The 25,313-nt window shown below is 44.8% G+C and overlaps 1 protein-coding gene across 1 annotated transcript; it reads right to left on the bottom strand.

Annotated features, from left to right (window-relative positions):
- Positions 1–487: 487 nt before the first annotated feature.
- DHRS7 (dehydrogenase/reductase 7) lies at positions 488–13,408 on the bottom strand. The gene is made up of 7 exons (XM_066608212.1): positions 13,226–13,408; positions 12,840–12,992; positions 10,933–11,039; positions 8,933–9,172; positions 4,543–4,665; positions 3,093–3,308; positions 488–805 (listed from the first exon to the last, which is right to left on the bottom strand). The coding sequence occupies exons 1-7, from the start codon at positions 13,356–13,358 to the stop codon at positions 764–766; spliced, it is 1,014 nt and encodes a 337-aa protein (XP_066464309.1). The 5' UTR covers positions 13,359–13,408; the 3' UTR covers positions 488–763.
- Positions 13,409–25,313: the final 11,905 nt, after the last annotated feature.

The following is a 25,313-nucleotide window of genomic DNA, read 5'->3' as shown; positions in this document are numbered from 1 at the left end:
TAATTTGCTTATCATTTATCCTGTCAAAGTAGATAATAACCTGCTCATCTTTAATTTTAAAAAATCACTAGTAATTATTAAGAAATTATAGCAGTAGTGTTTGCCACACAGCTCTGTTACATGCACGCGCCACAAACACACCCACACAGCTCTGCTACATACATTTTTCATCCCATATAACAGGGATCACAACCAGCACAGCAGAGTCCTGCACACGCTGATCACGCCCTGCTTATGTGACCCTGGACTCCTCCCCCACAGGAGAAAAAGGTGCTATGACAAGCAAACGGCTGCTGTCTGGCGATGAAGGACCTGTGATGATGTCACCATCATGTGATCAGGGGCAGAGGATGTAACTTATGGACACAGAGCCTAGGTGACTGATCACATGACAGTGACATCACAGGTCCTGTAAGCACACGGCTGCTGTCAGGCTCTCCTGGTTTTAGGACCTTTGATATAACATTTACAGACAAGTGGTCGTTAGTATTTTGAAAAGTTTTACTAACATTCTTCATGGCATAATAGAAAAAGAATCCTTCTGAATAAAATCTCAGTTGGTCCAAGCACGATTATGTAGGCAGCATATATGAATGATGTGACTGGTGAGGGACCACATCAGAAGTGCAAATATGAAAAGAGTTAGAGAAGCCAATAAGCACAATCTATTGCCATGCCTGTAACCTTGGTCAGGTGTTACATTCTTTATAAGCTCATTGAAATTCTGCTTCTTCTCATATTGATGAATGCAAAGATATTTCCATTAGGAGGTTTTCTTTGAAAATGCGAAAGTAGAATCAGCATCCTGCAGCAAAAAGTTACACAAAAAAGTGTTAACATACAATAACTGAACATTCTACAGAATGTATATGCCACTAGATAAGGACATAGCTGCAGCACAAGTAGCAATTGTAGCGACTGCCACGATAACTTACATTTGGATCTATAGTATTTACAGAATACAGGGTCTTCTCACGGCAAAGCTACTAGACAGACCATTTATACAGATAAGCAGACGTATTGCTTCAGTTCATTAATGTTCACAACTAGAGATGAGTGAGCATACTCGCTAAGGGCAATTGCTCGAGCGAGCATTGCCCTTAGCGAGTACCTGCCCGCTCGAAAGAAAAGGTTCGGCTGCCGACGCGGGTGAGATCTCCTCCCCGAAAAATTAAAGAACAGCGTATCTATTTTCCAATTCTCCCTACAACATGCAGTATGCCAATAGGCTCTGAATGGTTTTTTATTACCTTGAAGTGTACTCCAAATAGGTCATTCACATCTCACACCAGATGTTTAAAATGGGACATAAAAAAAGTAGGTAATCTAGTTGGCTAGGCAAGCACACACCTTAGCCTGCATCTCCTACTGTCACTTTTATGTAGCAGACGTATGGAGGCTGATACACGCACATTATGTGACAGAGTTGTCATTTATTTATTTCAATATTGCTGGGGAAAAAAAAAAAAAAAGATTCTCCCATTGTGTCCACAAGCCTTTTAATAGAGCAAAATAGCTATGGAAGTATGGCTGGACAATTTGGGCCAAAATAAAAAACGATTTTTTTCCCCCAAAGTTTTCACAATTTTAATAACCATTTTCTTGTTTATTTACTGAGAATTCCCCCCTAATTTTTTTTCACCTACTAAACTCAAATATGTTGTTGGAATTTTTCCATCTGGCAGGGTTTTTTGTGACACACATTTCAAGTTTTAGAAAATTTGTATTTATATAAGCCAACATTATGTGAAATACAATTCACCCAGAAAGATTTTAATGATGATTGATGGGAATATTTTGCTTCTGGGATGCCTCTCTTCATGGTCCAGCCAGCATACTTGGACTCCACTTGCCTTGGTACCTCTGTTCGATCATAGAACTTTGCTGATGGAAACGCTCGCCATGCTGGTCACTGGCAGGCCCAAGGTTTTCTGGGAAGTCCAGGTGGGAGTCTAATAAGTGGAGTTTAAGTGGAATAAGGGGAAACTGCATCCCATTGCTTGGTATAATTAATATTCTTCAGAAACAAACTTTGTAGTGCTTATCACAGCCCATCCAATACAATCTGGATGACACTGGTCAACATGTTGTGTTTTGTTTTTTTTTGTTTGTTTCTGAAGAATATTAAATGGTGACCTCCAGGGTCATTGGGTCCAAACCCCCCCTTCTCAGTGCAGGATCCACTAAATCATCCCAGACCGATATTTGTACATGGTTATTGGATTAGTGGCCCTGAAGGTGCTATGCTGCAAGTCCCCCATAGGGACACAAATTGTGATAAAATAAAGAAAAAAACCCTTCTTGTGCACTCTGATTAGCCTAAAATCCCACATATTTGGTATGGTTGGGTCTGTAGCGACGCATACAATAAATTGCATATGCTTTATATCCTGCATGGCAAAAACACACACACACACACACAAAAATTATGGCTTTTGAAAAAAATGGAAATGAAAATCTGCCAAAAATTGTTGCATTCTTAAGCCCAAAATAGGCTGTGTCCTTAAGGGGTTAAAGTACAAGCCACTTCTCATTTGCTGTCAACTGCCTGTTTTCAAGTGAAATCCATCTCTAGTAACAGAAACAACACTGGACACCGGAAGTGCATGTTGTTGCAGCTAATAGTGAATAATATTCTCCACCTAACAGCTTAGAGATGACTGAACATTAGGGAGAGCCTGCAGATGGGGAAACTGTAGGACAAGTCACACAATTGATAAAAATGGTGTTACTCTTCATATACACAGATACTTATTGTGAAAAGTTACTTGAAAGTGTGTGCATGCTTTAATGCAAGGCACACCCTCTAGGAATCTTATTAGCAGAACTCTTGAAGGGAATGGAGCTTAATAAATATTCATTCTAAAAGGCACCACTAGATGATCTTCCATAATGTACTGTCCCACTTTGTCCCAGCATAAGAGTGTGCCACTGATGGTGTGGGAGCCACTGCTGCTGTCATTTTGGGTTTATATGGACTGCCCATGATCAGCGAACGCAGTCCATCTCAAGTTGCGGACCCTGAACTGTATTGAGTTGTCATAGGTATTTACAACCTAAAAAGTTAATCATACACTACATGCATCACTTACTATTCCACTTTTAAAATTCTGTATTCTCTTCTGGCCACCTTTCTGCGTTAGCCACCATCCCCATGTGGGAGCATACTGCCAGAGGTAATAGAGAATTAAATAGGGCTGGTCTGAAATCCACGTTTCCTTCAGGTCATTTGCAGCCGCAATCAAAAGAAGACGAACGCATCGGTCTGTTGCCATCTTGTGACTTTGATCTGTTTTTGTTCCAACAGACTGAAGAAAAAAAATAAAATAAAAAAAATAAAAAAACATTTCTATATTCCCTTGAAGAGACTAGCAAAATTGCATTGGTATTATAAAAACCATTACACAGTCATATGCTCATATAGGGGACTCCTATCTAGTTCTGAGATCTCCCCTCCGTTCCTCCTCCCCGCTCTCCCTCGTCACTCCCCGCTCCCCCGAATCTTTAGAGACGAGCAGGGAGATCCTCAGCTAAGGCACTACTCGCTCGAGTAATGTGCCTTAGAGAGTATACTTGCTCATCTCTATTTATAATCCTTCCCTGCGTTGCTTTCGGAACTAAACTTACCAACCCCATATAACAGCCATGTGAATGCAGCCTGACTAAGGCTTTCTATTCACGATGAACTATACGTCCTTCCAAAATAGGAAAAGCTACAATACAAGGAGTTACAGTAGTATATACAAACAGTGCAGTATTACACTTTTTCCACTAGTAAGCGTACCCGGGTTTAACAACTTTTCTTCAATATTCCCGGTTCTCCTTACCCACTAATTCGCTGCCGTTTCATGCCTGCAAATTCCAGTTTTCAGATGGCCTTTCCTATTTTGCTGTTCTGCTGTTTACAACCCCTTTCAGGCAGAATATGTGTAGCACGCCTAGCAATTATGCCAGTAGTTTACTGTCCTGCACTTCCTTGCCCTGACTTCCCATGCTGCATTGCAGTCTGTAGTCCAGTCAGCAATGGGGCAGTATCTGAATGCCCGCCTCTTTGCTCTCCCAGGGTGCTTCAGGCAGTCTGGCCAAATGAGGAGTAAACTCTATAGTGTGTGTACACATGGAGACAACCCAGTAGAGGCAGAGATTGTGGATATTATTAGGACAGTATATGCAGATCTGTCAGCCTGCAGCCTTTGGTTGCAGAAGAGTGCCCCTTTTAAGGATACCTCCATCCTCTGTAGCAAACTTTCCTGTCTCCTTGTTAATAAGAGGCTGTGTACCTTATCAAACAGTGGATTGCAGAAAAACTGGATGAAAGATCTCTAGTGGCAGCCCCTTCAAACGTGGTTTACAGTGGTAAAGCATGAACATTTTTATTAGAAATGTATTGCAGAAATTATGAGACTAACAAGCTAGTAGCTGAGCATAGGTTATCTGAAAGTTAGTACCCCTTGAAGAGATTCCTTTACTTAAAAGTCATTTATAAATTCAACAGGCATATGAAATGCATTCAGGTCTGTAGGAAAATATGCCACATTTTACCGTTTTATACTCCTCAGTACAAGCATTTTCCACTACTTTTGACTGCACAGGTCCTGGGCATACATTGAGGACAGCAATATCTGGATAAGCTCCCATTTCAACTCTTAGGCTATTAAAAAATCCCTGCAAAATAAGAATTTTTATTAAAGAAGGCAGAAAAAAAAAAAAAAGAACACCCAAAACATCTAATCAATTCTATATTCCTTTATAGCACACTAGCTGATATACCCGGCTTCGCCCGAGTTAATTTGGTACTGGTGTTTATCTGGTGTTCACACGGAAAATCTTATGAAGTCGTGCTTACTTTAAAGATACCGGAAAAACATAGGTTCACCATTTTGCATAATTCTCTGTGTTACCCAGGAAATACCACGTGGAGGTAACCATGTGACGTTTACTTTATATAAAATGACATCAGGAAGTGAGAGAATTAGATTACGTACATAAAATTTGGACACTAATTCTTTTGCGCATAGAATTGAATAATCAAGTTGAGACCCATTAACTTTTCCTATTTATGACATAATCAATGCTCGTGCCAAATTTCCCGTTTCTATGACACCAGAAAGTGAAAAAAATTACATTCCGCACGTAAAATTTCAACGCCAATTCTTTTGCGCTGGAATTGAATAATCAAGTTGGGACCCATTAGCTTTTCCTCTTTATGACATAATCAATGCTCGTGCCAAATTTCACGTTTCTATGACACCGGAAAGTGAGATAATTAGATTCCGTATGTAAAATTTGGACGCTAATTCTTTTGCGCATAGAATTGAATAATCGTGTTGGGACCCATTAACTTTTCCCATTTATGACATAATCAATGCTCGGGCCAAATTTTAAGTTTTCATGACATTGGGAAGTGAGAGATTTAGATTATGTACGTAAAATTTTGACGCCAATTCTTTTGCGCTAGAATTGAATAATCGAGTTGGGACCCAATTACTTTTCCTATTTTGGAGATAATCTATGCGTGTGCCAAATTTCATGTTTCTACAACATCGGGAAGTTGGAGAACTTTTGGCGAGTCAGTCAGTCAGTGAGTGAGTCAGTGAGGGCTTTCGTCTTTATATATATAGAGGTGTCAAACAAGGCCCGCAGGCCGAATCCGGCCTGCGGCGTGCCGACGCTGCTCACCACTGCAGCGATTACCAGCTGGGGTGCCGCAGCTCCCCGCTGGTAATCACACTGTTAGCGCTGATCCCGGCACACACTGACGTTCATGTGCAGCAGGGATCCTCCTCCCGAGTCCCCCTGCTTATCAGTTCCGCAGGAGAGGACTCGGGGAGCTAGAGTGACGGGCGCACATACTGACGTCAGTGTGCATTCAGGCTCAGCACGAGCAGAGGGGGAGCGACGCTGACAGCTAGAAGAAAAAGAACGCAGATGGGCCCACTGAAATGGTGCTCAAACATGCAGTGAATACATATGTTTCCTGCACATTCACCACGTATTTGCGCAGCCCATTCACTTCAATGGCCCATCAGGGTGCGTAGTACGGAACAAAATAGGTCATGCTGAGTGAAAATATACATCATGTGAATGGACTCACTGAAATCAATGGCTTCTAGTCACTGCACATTATGTACACAAATACACTTGTATGAACAAGCCCTTACTATACAGTCTTACAAGCGGCCCTTTGAAGGTCACCATAAGCCTGGTGTGGCCCTCGGTGAAAGTGAGTTTGACACCCCTGCTTTATGGCATATGTGCTGAGGCTTGTGACGATTACTAGGGCGGGGGGGGGGGGGGGGGGGGGAGAAAACATGAGTACATACCAACCACATGGAGACCACAGGAGCATACCTTTGGACTCCATCTGGTGAATGGGGTCTATGGAGACATTAAGGGCTCATGTCCACGGGCAAAAGAAGAATTAAAATCCGCAGCGGATTTTAACTCTTCTCCTGCCAGCGGATCCGCATCCCATAGGGATGCATTGACCACCCGCGGGTAGATAAATACCCGCGGATCGTCAATAAAAAGGGATTTAAAAAAAAAAAATGGAGCATGAAAAAATCTGGACCATGCTCCATTTTCGTGCGGGTCTCCCGTGGGAACGGCTCACGCAGGCTTCTATTGAAGTCTATGGAAGCCATCAGGATTCCCAAAATCGGAATTTACTCACCTGTTCCGGATCTTCCCTTCTCCGCGGCTTCATCTTCTCTCCGTCGCGGCCGGATCTTTTTTCTTCGGACCGGCGCATGCGCGGGGCACGCAACCGACAAAAAATCAGAATTTACTCACCCGCTCCGTTTCTTCTCTTCGCCGCGACGCCATCTTCTCTCCGTCGCGGCCGGATCTTTTTTCTTCGGGCCGGCGCATGCGCGGGGCACGTCACCGACGTCATCCTGCGCATCCGCCGGGCCGAAGAAAGAAGATCCGGCCACAACGCAGAGAAGATGACGCCGCAGCGAAGGAAGGATCCGGAGCGTGCGAGAGGTAAGTTTATTCTTATTTATTCTCATTTTCAGCGCTCGTGCCTGCGGGGCAGGAGGGACCCGCTACGGATTCTCCATGGAGAATCCGGAGCAGGCCTGATTTTCCCCGTGGACATGAGGCCTAAAGCTTTTCCCAGCACATGCATTAGGCTAAGCGGTTATCCCACCAAAGCCATTTACAAGCTAGTTGCAGGATAGGGAATACATGTATGAGAACTGGGGTTCCAACCACTGGGAACCTAAGGGACCACAAGAACTGTGCACCCAGTAAATAGAGCAGCAGTGCTCATACATGACCACCACTCTATTCACCATCTATAGAGACAGCCAAGTGACACACTGCTATACTGCTCAGCCCCATAGAAGCGAATGGAAGTCACTCATTCAAGTCACAGCTCCATTCACTAAGGGAACTTGGGATGTGTCACTCTCATGATCCCTGGGGGTCCCAGTTGTCATATTTATCACCTGGGGATAGGAAATACATTAAAAAAAAACCCACAAAAAATAAAATAAAAAACACATTCTGAATGCATACAATCAGAAACTGTTGTAAAAGTGTACATGTCCTTTGAACCCTCACTACTATAAAACTGCTGCAAGGTATTTTATCAATAGAGCAAACAGGGCCTGATTGCTGCAAGAACCCGTCATTACAGAAGTCACTTACTAAAATATTTCAAACTGCATCTAGAAAGGACTCCTTAGCAGCACAGCTTTTGCATTAGTGATATGAAGATTACAAGTCAAGTCATCCAAAAATATGAGCTCTCTTCTAATTACCACATCCCTTTAGGCCCATTTACACGAGCAGATATTCGCTCAAAGATCACTCAAACAGCTGAGGGACAGCTTTGAGCAATCGTTTTACATAAAAATAAATTGGTATTTAAGTAGCTACTCTGCTACGTAAATACCAATTAAGTATGCAAATGAAGCCTTCCCTGAATGCAGTTAATAGCCAAAGGCTATTATCTGCGCTCAGATCCTTTGTTCTCCCGGGGAAACAATGCTATCAGCACTCCCCATGGAGAAATACTGATAAAAGTGAGGGACGATTTTTAGGTTAGCTTGATTTTTAACGATCAGCTAAAAGTGCCCGAAAAGCGGGTGCCTCGCGCTCATTTACACGCACCAAGTATCTCCAAAACGCTCACCGATTAGCGAATTTTTTGCGATAATCGTCCAGTGTAAATGGGCCTTTATACTACAGTTATGCATTTCATTATTAGTGGCAATTAGCTTCTTCCAATAATAATTAGGGGCTGCTGTGGTCTTGCCTCTGTTACATTCAAGGGTAAGGCAGGGAAGCCACATCCAATGCCTGCTGCTTCTGTGTCCTCATGACAACACCTCCTGTTCTGTGCGCCTAAAGTTTTTAGGGCTTGTTCACATCAGAATTTTATTTAATTGGGACACATAGCAAAATCGAATTCAAACAGAAAACAAGACTTTTCATTCAGGTCTGTCACACATTGACTAGAAGGTAAAAAAAAAAAAAATTGGTTACATTTAATTTACATTTCTTAAAGCGTAAATAGTACAGACTGTTGCGCTATGGTCTCCCCCCCCCCCCCCCCTCCAAAAAAAAAAAAAATAGAATTAAAATGAAGCATAAAATCCCACTTCGATCACTTGAACTTAAAACAGAACCTCCCCCACCCCTTCTCCGTTTTGCAGCTCCTGTGATGGAAACGCAAAACAGAAAAATCAAATGTGTACATGTGTGAACACCAATGTGAATGGCAATTTGGGTCCCTATGAAAATGTTGAACCCGTAAAGCACAGAATAGGAAGTACAGGTTTTTGCAAGCCAGAACAGAAAAGCTATGAGCTCAAGCACAGATATGCATGTTGTGGCGAGAAGTGGCCTTGGAAATATTGGAACACACTGTGACATCTTCACGCAAACAAGTCATTAGACAAACACTAGGTAAAAGATTTACCTGAAGAGCATGCTTACTGGCGGCATACCCCGTAGACAGAGGCACTCCGATCAGGCCGGTAATGCTGCTTATGGTGATGATCTTCCCTTTCCTCCTCTCAATCATGTGGGGTAAAACATGCTTCGTTATGGAGACGGTCCCAATATAATTGAGCTCCATCAATCCCTGGTAAACATCTAGGCCTGTATCCACAAACAGGGAGCGCTGGGACCGTCCACTATTATTGACTAAAATGTCAATCTGCGGAGAAGGAAGACACATTTTTTTTCCAACCATTAGATCTCGGTAATTGAGGCTTGCAATTAATACTAGTTCTAGACTGCAGCCTCTAGATATCTGTCCCAATGCAGCCATCACCCACATATGACCAGAATACAGTCTGAAGTGTAGCATCCTTACACAGCTCCGCTTTAGAATTTAGCTCTTTAAACGCATTAAAAAGAAAATCCTTCCGCTGAACATCCTGTCCAAACTGCAGGCACCATGGTATAGAGCAGGATGAGCTGAGCAGATTATATAAAGTTTTATGGGGAAAGACTCAGTATAACGTGTTTTAGTCATTTATCTCTCTGCTCATTCTGAGTTTAGACGTCCAATGGGTGGAGCCATCAGTGATTGACAGCTGTCCATATGACTAGACATACAAGGAAGGCTGTCAATCACTGATAGGACCCGCCCATTGGACTGTTCAGCCTAGAATGAGCAGAGGTTAAAAAAAAATAAAAAAAAAAAAAAAGTTCTGCTGAATCTTTCCTCATAAAACTATAGAGGTTTGTGTGTCACGATCCTCAACTCCATTCTATTGAATGAAGTCATACACGAGCGATTTTTTTTCATCTGTCAAGAGGCCATGTTTTGTAGGTTTGTGCTGCTATTTAACTAATCAGAATTACCTAATAATGTAGCATTGGGGTGAAAGGAGAAGCATTAAGATAGGCTCCAAAGAGAGTAGTGAAAGAGTAGTGAAAAAGTGCCAAAAAAGGAAAAGGGCTCAGCGCTTCACGAAACGGGTCCAAACCAAATACCAGGTATTTGGTTTGGACCCGGTTCGTGGAGCGCCGAGCCTTTTTCCTTTTTTTTGCACTTTTTCACTACTACCTAGTGATCGAGCCCTTACTTTATGGACACGATGGGCTGTGGCTAGCTCTTCCCTGAAAATACAGGGATTGTGAAACGAGAACGTGGATTTCCATTTGGATTGATTATACGCAGACCAGGACCTGGAGGTGTTGTGTGGGAGGCCCTTTTTGGGGGCTTTCCCACCTACACCGGGTAAGTCCAATTTATATTCACATCTGTTGAGCCATTGTCCAGTGAGTTGGAGCGCTGTCCTTACATCTATTTCCTTGTTCCCTCTAAAGAGAGGCATTTTCAGTGCACCCATTAAAAAAATAAAAAAATCTGGAAGGGTTTTGATATGCAGAGGCATGAACGTGGCACTTTCACTTAAGTAAAGATTAGGGTCAAATGTTTCCAAATGAGAGCAGGCATGCTGCCTAGGAGTTTTGGTTGTACCACACACAGAAACATCAAGTTTAAAGGCAGGTTAGTAGATGGGCGGAACCACAATAAGGCTTTATTCACACAGGGGTATGTCGGCCACACCTTCACGCCCGGCCTAGATACGCTAACGCATTGGTGGGAGTGCTAAACTCCCTCCCTTCTTTGGCAGCTACCATTGGCTTACTAGCTCCCACACTCAGGCTGGCAGCCGGCAAGGGGCAGAGAAGGGGTGGGGCATAAACACTAGCTCTCACTCCCTTCCCTTGCAGAGCTAAACTGTTTCCCCCCCCGCCCAACGGCAATTAGAGCTTGGCGTATATGCGCCAGCCCCGGCCTTCTGAACGGGAGCACAAACCACAGATTTATGCGCTCATTCACGTATTTATACGCCGCTGGCGGGCGCACATAAAAACGCCTACGTTCGTGTGAATAAGCCCCAAGTTTGTATAGTATGCTTCTGCATGGAGGGCTTATATCATGATATAATATACACTTACTCTTCCAAAATGCTTTATGATCTGGTCTGTTGCGGCCTGGTGCGTACTCCGTTCAGTCAGATCAAGGGGAATTATTAATAGATCCTTATCTTCCAAATTGCTGATCTCTGTTAAATAAAATAAATTCCCGTTTTTACATAAAACGTACATATAGTTGGTATTGCCACAAGCATACACTAAGTTATGGTGCTCTGAGGTGATGTGACAGGGAGCCGGGTGAGGTTTTTCTAATACTCACCCACGGCGCTGGAAAATCTGACTCTACAGAGACTCGTGTGCGCTCTTCTATACAAGTCTATGGGAGACGTGAACGCACGGGACTCCGAAAATAAGCCATATTTTCCAGGGCTGCGCGATCAGAGGTGAACACTGCTAGATCAAGAGATCGGGCGAGTAGAATATACAGCAACCGGCTTCCTGTCATCTCCCTTGAGGTCCGTTTCACATGGGTGATAGAATCCTGCATTGAGCAGGGGGTTGGACCAGATGAACTGGGAGGTCCCTTCCAACACGACCATTCAAGGATTACGTGAAAGTGCAAATTATGAAACCAATGCTTTTCAATGGATTCCTTCACATTTGCAATGTTTTCATTCATGTGATGTTGCGTGAAAAAAAAAATAAATAAGTCACGGCATATCCTATCTTTCTGTGTTTTTTTTTTTTTTAAATCGCCCATGTTTCCCTATGGAGCCTCCTTTTTATCGCATTGCACGAACTTGCAATTTTCGTACATTGAGATTTTAACATTAGAAAGTCCTATTGTCGTTCGCATGGAAAAAAAAAAAAATCACGTGAACAAAAACGCAATTTTCTTGCGCCGTCATCGTGATCGCCTGTGTAAAACTAGGCTAACAGCTCCATATATTAGTTTATTGTGCTTTGGGGATGTAACAGGTTATGTTGTAAATTCTATTAAAAAATAAGCACATTGCTACTTTTCATACCTTCAGTACATTGACAGCTCTCAGAAACAAACAAACAAAAAAAAAAAAAAAAAAGAGTGGTGGTGTGGCGAGAGTGGGGTGTAGGGTAGAGGAGAAGTCACAAAATGTGTCTTTTATTAAAGACATGTGAGACTTTCTGGCATGCAATACATGTGAGGTGGCGTAAATAAGATAAGTGGATCCAGACTGCTGCAACCATAATCTAAGGCTTCATGATGGTGCAATTTTGGATAAAATTCTAAGACGAACAGTTTTCTAATTTTGTTTTTTAAATGACCCATCTCTGAAGAAAGGGGTAAAAAAATAAAAAAATTTTGTGCAACTTTTAAAAAATTTTATTTCATGCAAGTCCCTTTGCCTCAATATTCAAGAGCCTTTCACCAAATGGGCGAAGAAAAATATATTTTTGGAACCATTCTAGCTACATCGGGGGGGGGGGGGGGGGTGTGATCACTAGAGATGAGCGAATATACTCGTTTCGAGTAATTACTCGATCGAGCACCGCGATTTTCGAGTACTTCCGTACTCGGGTGAAAAGATTCAGGGGGCGGCGGGGGGAGGCGTGGCGGAGCAGCGGGGAACAGGGGGGAGCCCTCTCTCTTTCCCTCTCTCCCCCACTCCCTGCTGCAACCCCCCACAGCACCCCCCGAATCTTTTCGCCCGAGTACGGAAGTACTCGAAAATCGCTGCGCTCGGGCGAAAAAGGGGCGTGGCCAAGTACGCTCACTCATCTCTAGTGATCACCTTAGGGGACAAGTAAGGTGATCAACAAGTCGTCCTGTAACCACCCAGATAATCAGGAGGAAAAAAAATGTATAGATTATCAAATGTCTGATGTGTTGTGTGGGGTGGGGGTAGTGAGAGGTCACAGTAGTGAGACCCTGATGATAGCTAGAACACAGGGGGCACAACTCAAGGTCACTAGAAGGGCTGCACATTATATGGGTGAAAGTTTCATACCAAGGCACTTCTTTTTCACTCTCTGCAACTCGGCTTCTCTTCTGGCAGACAGGATTAACGAAGCGCCTATTTTTGCCAGCTGGTAACATAGTTCTTCACCAATACCACTGGACGCGCCGGTGATCCAGACGACGCTGCCACGGAGCTTACTTTCTGGAAGGGCAAAAGAAACACGAATTTTTTAAAAAAAGGGAGAAGTGAAGAAGACAATATTGCTTGTATTAAATTGACATATGACAAGTGCTATAAATATTTGTAGAACTACAAGTCCCAGAGCAACCTGCATTATGCTGGGATTTGTAGTCCCACTCGCCACAGTTTGCATTCCCCTGCAGAAAGGATTGCCCGCTGACTGCGATAAGAAGTTGATCTAGTCCGCTATTTACCTGGAGAGCTGCCAAACCGTTCAGCCCATAGCAAAGTGAGATCTCCATCGGCTTTACTGATCCTGACGAGCTGCACGAGCAGGTACAGGAGGCAGCCGAGCACCGCAAATAGCAGGCACGTTACCACTTCCATGTCTGGATGGCACACACCGCACCCGATCAACTCAGCGCTTGTTAGGGCCGCGCCCCCTGCTTATGCGAGGATGGGGCGTGGCCACAACGAGGCTCCTCCCATCCCCGCCGCGGGGTGGAAGGGAACAAAAACTGTTGCAGCCCCTCCCCGATGTAATATGGCGGCGGCGGCGCGCCATGTTGGATGGGGGAGGGGAATAAGAGGGTTGTTGTTTCTTAAGCGCAGAGCCTGCCAACTGTGCTGCTGTGCCCGTGAGTAATGGAGGCTGTGCGGCTCACACACAGCCCTCCTGCTCACTATGTCAGCAGGCTGAAGTCACTTGTGGAGCTCTGAGGTTATTCAGCTATACATATACATGCAGCTGCAGTATACAGGGGGGTTATAAATAATCTGCCTCATATCTCACATATAATAACACTCAGATGCAGGCATTTAATAAAAAACAGAAACTCAAAACGCACTGCACAACATAAAAGTGTTTTCTCCCCTCAGAGGTGTCCAATGTGACCCCTTAGACTGGGTTCACACAGGGCGGATATGCCACGGAAATTCCATCCGGAATTAGCTGGCCGCAGCATGCCTCATTTCTTCCTCCACTGGGGCCGCGCTCTCCTCTATGGGAGCGCCGGCCGCAGCGGAAGAGCGAGTGGCCAGGCCGCTTCAAAACCCGCAGCTAAGTACCGCGGGTTTTGAAGCAGCGCTTCTCCCGGTGGAAATCTCGTGTTTTCTTGCTGCGGCCAAACCGCGAGATTTCCGCCGGGATTCCGCTGTGTGGGAACCCATGCTTAGGCTGGATTTGCATTGAAATCAATGGAAGGCATCTAGCTCGCGGTCCTCCCGCAATCACCATTGCGGAAAGGCTGCGACATCCGCGCCATGCCTAGCGACAGCGCGGTCACATCTGTACTTCGTACGTGTGCTGGTCGGCACATCGGCGGCACAGATAAGGATCCGGACAGGTACGCTGGGTCACCGACCGGGCACTGCGGGATCCCGCATGCAAGATCCAACCCTGTTGTCTGCATTCATCCTAAATCACTCAACACACGGAGCCTGCAAACGTTGTATTGGATCACAAGTGACTGATGCGATGGCTTCTGTGACGGGTCCTCACACATCCTGCATGGCAGGCGATATGGGGGGCATGCAGACCCTAACACTCCATATTTTGTCTCAAATACCCCTACGGCACAATAAAAGTTTTTGGACCTCATTTAGCAGAAATGACTGACAGTAAGATGTCCTTGTTGCGCATAGCAACCAATCACAGCGCAGCTTTCAATTTACCTCAGCAGCTTGAGAAATGAACGCTGCGCTGTGATTGGTTGCTATGGGCAACAAGGACATCTCACTGGTAGACAGCTAAACTCAATGAAGATGTTTGAGTTTCTGTTTCCATTGATATCACATATATGTATCTAAGTGTCATTAAATGGGAGTGATGAGGGGTCACATCATTTGTACATTTGTAATAGCCCTGTATACATTAACATATACATTAACCCCTTAAGCACGCAACCTAGTTTTGACTTTAGGACGCCACAATTTTCAAAAGCCATAAGGTGATTTTGAGCAGCGGTTTTGAAAGCATTGTACAGCGTTTGACAGCGTTTTTCAGTCTACCCCATCATTGTGATGGGTGATGTATAAGCCAACCATCCGTAAATTCCTGGATAGTCCATAAAAATAGGGCACTTTTTTCCACTGTCCATAAAAAAATTTGATGCTTCTGTAATTTAGTTTTTTATGCTGGAGGAGTTTTTTTGGGTTGCCGTCATTATAATTGTCATCTTTTTACAGCTTGCACTAAATCCTACTAATAGAAGATGTTCCCCCCAGTACTTTGAGCTACATACATATCGTACTTATCATTTTTATCATTTGTTATTTGTTCCCAACGTATCCATAAAAAATGTCAGCTGTCCATATTTTTTATCTAAGGTGTCCAGAAAAAAGAAAAAATCAAGTTGACTATAACTATAACTATAAAAATCAACAAGACTATAGATGAGCGAGCATACTCATTAGCGAGTACCTGCCCGCTCGGGAGCAAAGATTCGGCTGCCGGCGGCGGGCGGGGGAGAGCGGGGAGGAACCGAGGGGAGATCTCTCTCTCCCTCTCTCCCCCCCGCTCCCCCCTGCTCATGGCCGCAACTCACCTGTCACCCGCGCCGGCAGCCAAACCTTTTCTTCTGAGCGGGGAGATACTCGCTAAGGACAATGCTCGCTCGAGCAATTGTCCTTAGCGAGTATGCTCGCTCATCTCTATGGAACACCCTTCCAGCCCTTTAGGCTGGGTTCACACTGGGTGGATTTGCCGCGGAAATTCTGTCCGGAATTCCGCCGCGGCAAATCCACATGCGTCCGCTAATCCCGGAATTAGCCAGCCATGTGGACGAGATTTCTCAGAAATCTCGTCCACACGGGATGGCGAATCCACTGCACCAAAGCCGACAGAAGCCGGCGCTGCGGCGTGGATCCTCCGGCCGCAGCATGTTTTTTTTTTCTTCTTCCGCTGGGGCCGCGCTCTCCTCTATGGAAGCGCCGGCTGCAGCGGAAGAGCGTGTGGCCAGGCTGCTTCAAAAGCCACGGCTTAAGTGCCACGGGATTTGAAGCAGCGCTTTTCCCGGCGGAAATCTCACAGTTTTTCATGGTGGCTAAACCGCGAGATTTCCGCTGCGATTCCGGCGTGTGTGAGCCCAGCCTTACAAATACACTGTACAGTTAATCTCTTATATGTACAGTCTGCCACCCCAAACATCATGTGTTTCACTGTTCCAGTACTGTTGCCCCACGGCCATGGCAATGCCTGTCACATCCCCAAAATGGAGAGCATTCTACATACACCTCTCTTACAGAGGTCTACCAGTGGGTTACTAATTACCTCCACTAGGCCACTTTCACACGGCCAAGAAATTTGTGCGAGATTTGTGCGCTTCAAGACACACAAATCTTGTTCGAATATGAACCCCACTCTTTTGAATGGAGTCATGTAAATGAGCGGGGGGAAAAATCGCTGTAAGTCCTATCTGTGGGCAGTTCCCTCGGAACACCTGACGGCAGCCCCAATAGCAGGTAAGCCATGACAAACTTGTGAAGGCTATGAGCATAAAACATATATTTTTTTTTTATTTCATCCTGTCTCCTATGAACATCTTTGCTATACGCTTCTGAAGGCTATGGGTCTAAAACATATACATATATACTTCATTCTGTCTCCTATGCTTGTACATTTATGTGTTGTTTGCACGGCAAGATTGCATTGTTACAGGAATTAGAATTAGAGAATGGTACATTCTTCCTTATCTTCTGTTACACTGTTCAAAGGTCAGTTTGCAATAGTGCCCAGTAAAGACAATGCCTTAAAAGGGTTGTACCGTGGCAGCAAGTGGGTCTATACACTTCTGTATGGCCATATTAATGCACTTTGTAATGTACATTGTGCATTAATTATGAGCCATACAGAAGTTATCAGAAATTATTCACTTACCTGTTCCGTTGCTAGCGTCCTCGTCTCCATGGTGCCGTCTAATTTTCAGCGTCTAATCGCCGGATTAGACGCGCTTGCGCAGTCCGGTCTTCTTCTTTTCTCAATGGGGCCGCTCGTGCCGGAGAGCGGCTCCGTGTAGCTCCGCCCCATTACGTGCCGATTCCAGCCAATCAGGAGGCTGGAATCGGCAATGGACCGCACAGAAGCCCTGCGGTCCACCGAGGGAGAAGATCCCGGCGGCCATCTTCACCGGGTAAGTAAGAAGTCACCGAAGCGCGGGGATTCAGGTAAGCGCTGTGCGTTTTTTTTTTAAAGTCCCTGCATCGGGTTTGTCTCGCGCCGAACGGGGGGGCTGTTGAAAAAAAAAAAAAATCTTTCGGCGCGGGACAACCCCTTTAATGTTTAACTGCTATCTATGTAAAGACACATGACTGGCTGAAATGTACACATAGTGACAATATACCACTCTCCTTTAACCCCTTAGTGACCAAGCCTGTTTGCGCCTTAAAGACCAGGCCAAATTTTGGAAATCTGACATGTGTACTTTAACATAGAATAGCTCCATAAAGGTTTTGCATATCCAAGTGATTCTGACATTGTTTTTTCGCCACATGTTGTACTTCATTTAGGTGGTGAAAATAGTCCGATATAATTTGTGTATATTTATTAAAAGTGCTAATATTGGGAACATTTTGAAAAAAATATCATTTTTTCACATTTTGAATTGTAATATATCAAATATATGCAAACATACTGTACAAACGTTTGCTAAGATATATATTTCCATCTATTTACTTTATTCTGAATGCACATTTGAAAAACTTTTATGTTTTTTTAACCATTTAGGAGACATACAAATTTAACATTACTTTTCAGCATTTTGAGGAACACTTTATTTTCCTGCACCAAGCCAAGATAGCAAAGGCTCATAGGTGTCAGAATAATAGATACCCCCACAAATGACCCTATTTTAAAAACTACACCCCTTAAAGGGGTTGTCCCGCGCCGAAACGTTTTTTGTTTTTTTTTCAATAGCCCCCCCGTTCGGCGCGAGACAAACCCGATGCAGGGGTTTAAAAAAAAAAAACGGATAGTACTTACCCGAATCCCCGCGCTCCGGCGACTTCTTACTTACCTTGCGAAGATGGCCGCCGGGATCTTCACCCACGGTAGACCGCAGGTCTTCTCCCATGGTGCACCGTGGGCTCTGTGCGTTCCATTGCCAATTTCAGCCTCCTGATTGGCTGGAATCGGCACACGTGATGGGGCGGAGCTACGAGGAGCAGCTCTCCAGCACAAGCGGCCCCATTCAGAAGGGAGAAGACCGGACTGCGCAAGCGCGTCTAATCGGGAGATTAGACGCTGAAATAAGACGGCACCATGGAGACGGGGACGCCAGCAATGGAGCAGGTAAGTGAATAACTTCTGTATGGCTCATATTTAATGCACGATGTACATTACAAAGTGCATTAATATGGCCATACAGAAGTGTATACCCCCACTTACTTTTGCGGGACAACCCCTTTAATGTATTCACTGAGGGTGTCATGAGTATTTTGACCCCACAGATTTTTTCAGGAATTAATTCAATTTAGAGGAGAAAAAGTAAAATTTCATATTTTTGCAAATATGTCATTTTAAAGACATACTTTTTTCTATAGTTTACATGAAAATGAGGATTTACACCCCAAAATGGATCCCCCTGTTGGTCCTGTGTTAAAAATATACCCAATGTGGCCCTAATCTTATATCTGCGTGCACAACGGGGCCCAAAATGAAAGGAGTAGTCAGTGTCTTTCAGAACAGAAATTTTGCTTGAAGTCCTTTAGCGCCCAAAACCATAGAAAACCCCCCACAAATGACCCCATTTTGAAAACTAGACCCCTTAACGAATTTATCTAGGGGTGTACTACCTATTTTGATGCCACAGTTTTTGAATGAATTCAAGCAAAGTAAAAGGAAAAAATTGTGATTTTCATTTTTTTGGCAATTCTGTCACTTTAAAAACAGCTTTTTTGTACAGCACACATGTGAATGAAGACTTGCACCCCAAAATGGATACCCCTGTCTGTGCTGTTTTCAGAAACATACCCATTGTGGCCCTAATCTACTTACAGGACACATGGCTAGGCCTATAATGGAAGGAGCACCCGTTGGATTTCAGGGTACAACTGAATAAATTCCAGGTCCCATCGCCCACTTATAGAGCCATTGAGCAGCTAAAACGATAAGGAACCCCCTCAAATGACCCCATTTTGAAAACTAGACCCCTTAACAAATTCATCTAGGGTTATACTGCGTATTTTGACCTCACAGTATTTGACTGAATCTTATCAAAGCAGAAGGAAAAAATTACGATTTTCAATTTTTTTGAGAATTTTTTCAATTTAAAAACAGGTTTTTTGTACAGCGTACATAGGAATGAAGACATTCACCCCAAAATGGATCCCCCCCATTTGTCCCGTGTTCAAAAACATACCCCTTGTGGCCCTAATCTACTTAAACGACACATGGCTAGGCCTATATTGAAAGGAACACCCGTTGGAGTTCCGGGTACAACTGAGTAAATTCCAGGCCCCATCGCCCACTTATAGAGCCATTGGGCGGCCAAAACGATAAGGAACCCCCTCAAATGACCCCATTTTGAAAACTAGACCCCTTAACGAATTCATCTAGCGGTGTACTGCGTATTTTGACCCCACAGTATTTGAATGAATCTTATCAAAGCAGAAGGAAAAAATTAAAATTTTCAATTTTTTGGGCAATTTTTTCAATGTAAAAACAGGTTTTTTTGTACAGCGTACATAGTAATGAAGACATTCACCCCAAAATGGATACCCCCGTTTGTCCCGAGTTCAGAAACATACCCATTGTAGCCCTAATCTACATACAGGGCCCATGGCAAAGCCTATAATGGAGGGAACACCTGTTGGATTGCAGGGCACAACTGAATAAATTCAAGGCCCCATTGCTTACTTGTACGGAATAAAAATTGACTCCCTAAAAATATCCCCCCCCCCCCCTCCGCACCCTTTTCGGCTTTCCCCAAATCTTAGATAAAAGTAATAATGTGAACTGTGTGGTATTTCCGAAGACAGGGGTAATTACGGAGGCTGGTTGGAATGGGCACATGGGGCAGTAAAACTGGGTATCCCCCCTGCTCTCATGCTTTTTGAGGGTCATTTCTTGACCTCAGTGGCGGGTATGGGTTTAAAAAGTAGCGTTTCGTGAGTCTTCGTAAGCTTGCAGAGGTACGGCGGTCTCGCGCAGAAGGCGCTCAACAAGCTGCTCCTGGAACTGCATGAAGGCGAGCGTTCCCGGGGCTTCTTGTAAAATACGTATTACAGGTAGCGGTCTGAATAACACCAGGCTCACGCAGCCGTAGGCGGAATCCGCTTGCGGAGGCCCGCAGCGGATCCCAGCTGTGAGCCCGGCTGTGACCCTGCGTATGGCCGCGTAATGTACTGCGCATAACTGCGTACTCACACAGGCGGTCATGCTCAGTACACCTTTATTTTGTTTGTATTTCCCGCACCGTCACTTAGCGATGACGCGGGTACCCGCAGCCTGTACACAACGTAGTTGCATATGGGCAGCGGGTATATCCACGACAATGGAGCACAATGGGCTCTATGCTGCGGATAGCCGCGGTAAGATAGAACCTGCTGCGTTCTCTTTTCTGCAAGTGGATTACACAATTCCAACCCACTAATGTGAGCGGAATTGTGTAATCCAATGCGATTGATCTGCGTATTACCGCGGATCAGACGCATGCGGAATCCGTAATTCCTATCCGGTCATGTGACACCGACCTATGTTAGATCGCTACTTTTTTATTACGTGACCGGGGACCGCTCCTGTCACTGCTCCAGGCTCTCGGCGACCTTTGGTCACTGAGAGCAAGAAGATTTTAAGTTTCCTGGGCTCCCCGACTCCTGCGCATGTGTCCGGCATTTTGCCGGCGGTCGCATGTGCAGAATCCGGGTAAGTTCACGGAGGAGGATCGCGTTGGGGTTCAAATACGGAGGCCTCCGGTAAAAAGTTTCATCTCCTCTCATCGATCGCATCGGTGAGGGGAGATGAAACTTCAATTTTTTTAAAAACTTTTACGTGATCGCCATTATCGATTGTATAATGGTGAACACGTGACCAGGAACCGCTCACCGCGGCCCCCTGTGAAATCTTCAGGCTCTTGGCTCAGTTTTGTAGCCAGGAGCAGGGAGAATTTCAATTATCCTGGCAATCCACAGCTTTTGCACATGCGTCCGCCATTTTGGCGACGGCCGTGTGCACAGAAGCTGGGGTAAGGTCCGCGGATAAATCCGGAGGCCTTATGTATGTACTTTCATCCTCCCTCACGGACATGATCCGTGAGGGGAGATGAAATGTACGCTTTTTAAACTTTGTAAAACTTTTTTTAACTTTTTTTTAAAAACTTTTTTACACTTTTTTTTTAACTTTACATGATCACTGTTATCCATTGGGTAACAGTGATCATGTCCCCGGTATAATCTCTCTGCTCCTGGCTACACATGGCAGCCAGGAGTAGAGGGATTTTGAATTTCCCGGGGCTCGAGCTCCTCTGTGCAGTCAATCATCGGGCGCGCATGCGCAGCGTGGGACTTCAGGTCCCGGGGACATCGGCGGACCTGAGGTATTTTCACCTCCCCTCATGGATCGGATCCATGAGGGGAGGTGAAACTTTTCCTTTTTTTTACTTTTTGAAACTTATTCGCGGTCCCCGGTAACATCTCCTGGTTCCCGGCTACCTTCAGGAGCTGGGAGCCAGGAGATTTTGAATTTGCCGAGGGCTCCCGGGCTTCTGCGCATGATGTCATCGTCTGGCGCGCATGCGCAGAAGACTGCCGGCAGGTCCGGGAGGACCAGATCTTCAGCGGGCAGCGCGGAAAAGGCAGGTGAGTATTTTCAGCTGCCCTGATGGATCCGATCCATCAGGGCAGCTGAATATCTAACTTTTTTTGTACTTTTTGCAACTTTTATGCGATCGGCGCTATCAATTGGATAGCGCCGATCGCATTGCCAGGGGGGGGGTCCCCGCAGCCCGGGATGACAGCTCCATGCTGTCGGCTACCTGTGGGCACCGACAGCATGGAGCTGTCACGTCCATAGCCCACGGGGCTTTATTCTCTGTGGGACGCATGTTTTTACGTCCTCAGAGAATAAAGCCCACTTGGGCAGGACGTAAAAACACTATGGGCTGGTCGTTAAGGGGTTAAAAATACTATATAAAGAAAGATGTTTTGGTAATAAAGGTAGATTGCTTTAAGACACGGTCATGATGTCTGTGTCCATTGCTTTCTCACGGCGGCCGCCATAACCACCTCTGATTTGGAGCCTCACAGCATATTGATGGAACATTGAATTTCCCTAACAAACTCACCCTACTGCAAACATCCTGGATGTCCAGGTGTAAACTACTGATGGCCTATTCTCAGGATGGGACATCAATAATAGATTGGCAGGGGTCCTGCACATAGGACCTCCTTTGAACAAGGCATCACGCCGAAACGCATTCTTGTTTGGATTATGTACCTGATCATTCAAGCATGAAAAAGAAATAAAAGCAAAGAAAAATAATCCTATATGTCCATGTTCTCATGTATCCATTATCGTTTCTAACTGCAGCTACAGTTATATTTTACCAGGCTCCCCTTTCAGCTACAGTTTCCCCTGTGCTTCCATGACATCTCTAGTGCTCTGCATTACATCCACAGTGTCCCCGTTTTAGTTTGTTATATTATGGGGAAAATATTTACTAAATAAGACGTGAGGAGTTGTGACAGGTCCTCTAAGTGGAGAACGTGCTCTCGGGGTACATGTGAGTTCCTGGACTACTGAATGTCACGTGCACACTCTTCTACTGTTTTTTGTAGTAGGTTGGTAATTTTATTCCATACTTGCCACTTTGAAAATGGTGCCATTTAGTACCAAGGCCTCTCTCTTGTCTTAAATGCCAGGCTGTGATATGGCATTTATTGTCATGCCATGTCATATGACCGCAGCAGCCAATCCTTCTGTTATCTTGATGTTTAACCCCTCCCCCCCCCCCCACCCCCCCAGTTATGTACATTTACATTACAGGAGTACAAGTTGGGTGTGAAGCGGACACATGAACCCAGGCAGATTGACAGCTTTAATTATCCGGATATAATACGGGAAAATGAAACCTGCAAATCTCACAATGGTGATAAGTTCTTGAGAACAGTTAAAGATAACTACTAGAGATGAGCGAGTATACTCGCTAAGGGCAATTGCTCAAGAGAGCATTGCCCTTAGCGAGTACCTGCCCGCTCGAGAGGAAAGGTTCGGGTGCTGGCGGCGAGCAGGGAGCTGCGGGGGAGAGCGGGGAGGAACGGAGGGGAGATCTCTCTCTCCCTCTCTCCCCCCCGCTCTCCCCTGCTGACTGCCGCTACTCACCGCTCCCCCGCGCCGTCACCCGAACCTTTCCTCTCAAGCGGGCAGGTACTCGCTAAGGGCAATGTTCTCTCGAGCAATTGCCCTTAGCGAGTATACTCGCTCATCTCTAATAACTACCATACCCAACTTGTATGGGTGCCAACTAGGGAGGGCCACTCTGGACTTACTATTAACAAACAAAGCGGACAGAATCGGGGTGCAGGTTGAGGGACATTTAGGAAATAGTGGCCACAATATAATTAATTTCCAGCTGCCATTCCATAGTAAGCCCTATCAGGGAGTGGCAAAAAAAGCTAAACTTTAGTGAAGCAAAATAATAATATTTATCTTTATTTGTATAGCGCCAACTTATTCCACAGCGCTTTGATCAGCTCCGAGCCAATATCAGCAAGATTAATTGGGACAACGTCCTCAAAAATAACAGTATAGGCGACAAATGGGAGAAGTTTAAAAAATATCCTAATTATGTGAGCAGTTCATACCCTTTAAAAACAAAAGAACTAGAAGTAGAAGGAAACCAATGTGGCTTGACAAGACTGTAAGGGGGGCAATAAGCGAAAAAAAGAAAGCATTTAAATTATTAAAACAAGAAGGCAGTGAAGAAGCGCTAAAAACATACAGGGAAAAAACTAATTATGTAAGGAAAAGATTAAAAATGCCAAGTAGGAGGCAGACAGACTGATTGTCAAAGAGAGCAAAAATAATCCTAAACTAGTCCTCAATTATATAAACGGTAAAAGAATTTGCACTGAAAGCACTGACTCTTTAACAAATAATGCAGGAAAAATCATAGAAGATGATGAGGGAAAGGCGTATCTAATAAATAGTTTTTTCTCAAGTGTATTCACGAAGGAAAAAGAAATGTCACACAAGATGCAGGGGAATAAAACAAAGCCACTGCAAAGCATCACCTGCCTAACTCAGGAAGAAGTGCAGAGCCGGGTGAAAAAGATTTGAATCAACAAGTCGCCAGGCCTAGATGGAATACACTCAAGAGTTTTAAGTGAACTAAGTGACGTGATAGCTAGACTGCTATTTCCTATATTCAGGGAAACTATTGAGACTGATGTTGTACCACTGGATTGGCGGATTGCCAATTTGGTTCCAATATATAAAAAGGAATTAAGAATGGAGCCTGGTAACTACAAGCCAGTAAGTCTCCCTTCAATAATTGGAAAAATATTCAAGGGGGTTTCTGAGAGATGCCATCTTGGTATACCTCAAGGAAAATAACGGTATAACTCCTCACCAGCATGGGTTCACGATGGCTCGATCATGTCAGGGCAATTTGATCAGCTTCTACAATGAAGTAAGTTCTAGGCTGGACCTGGGAGAGTCTATTGCCATTCACAGAAAAAGCCAAAAATACAATACCTGAAGGTCTGCAAAGCAGACACGGTCGCCATAGGCACGATCGCCATAAGGCAGGCACAATCGCCACCAGCACAATCGCCATAGGGCAGGCGCAATGGCCGTAAGCCCTGGAGATATGCAGTCAGCCAGACAATAATGTGGAGGAGCAGATTGTTCTTGGCAGGCTAATATGCAGTCACCCACTCAACCCAGCCCAGATTGGGGAGGAGTGACTGCATATACTAATAGCCTGCACATGTGAACGATACGAAAGATGTCAGCCACAGATGGATGGTGACCCACCACACAGGATATCAACCCTGGCTGATATAACAGCGGGTTGCCCTGTATCTCTAAAGTGGGCCACACTGGCTGACATCTTTGGTATCGTTCACATGTGCAGGCAATTAGTATATGCAGTCACTCCTCCCCAATCTGGGCTGGGTTGAGTGGGTGACTGCGTATTAGCCTGCCAAGAACAATCTGCTCCTCCACATTATTGTCTGGCTGACTGCATATCTCCAGGGCTTACGGCCATTGCGCCTGCCCTACGGCGATTGTGCCTGCCTTATGGCGATCGTGCCTATGGCGACCGTGTCTGCTTTGCAGACCTTCAGGTATTGTATTTTTGGCTTTTTCTGTGAATTTCTTTGTTTTTTCCCTCACCTCTATGA

This window comes from Eleutherodactylus coqui, chromosome 6 (genome assembly GCF_035609145.1).
Source record: "Eleutherodactylus coqui strain aEleCoq1 chromosome 6, aEleCoq1.hap1, whole genome shotgun sequence".
Taxonomy (NCBI): domain Eukaryota; kingdom Metazoa; phylum Chordata; class Amphibia; order Anura; family Eleutherodactylidae; genus Eleutherodactylus; species Eleutherodactylus coqui.
The sequence above is the reverse complement of the archived record's forward strand: the minus strand, read 5'-3'. Positions and strand labels throughout refer to the sequence as shown.

Excerpts from the sequence above, each read along its gene's own strand:
- DHRS7 (XM_066608212.1), bottom strand. The coding sequence starts at position 13,358 with ATGGAAGTGGTAACGTGCCTGCTATTTGCGGTGCTCGGCTGCCTCCTG. Across the intron at positions 12,993-13,225 it reads ACGGTTTGGCAGCTCTCCAG|AAAGTAAGCTCCGTGGCAGC; the intron begins GTAAATAGCGGA and ends TTGCCCTTCCAG. Across the intron at positions 4,666-8,932 it reads CCAGTAAGCATGCTCTTCAG|GGATTTTTTAATAGCCTAAG; the intron begins GTAAATCTTTTA and ends CTTATTTTGCAG.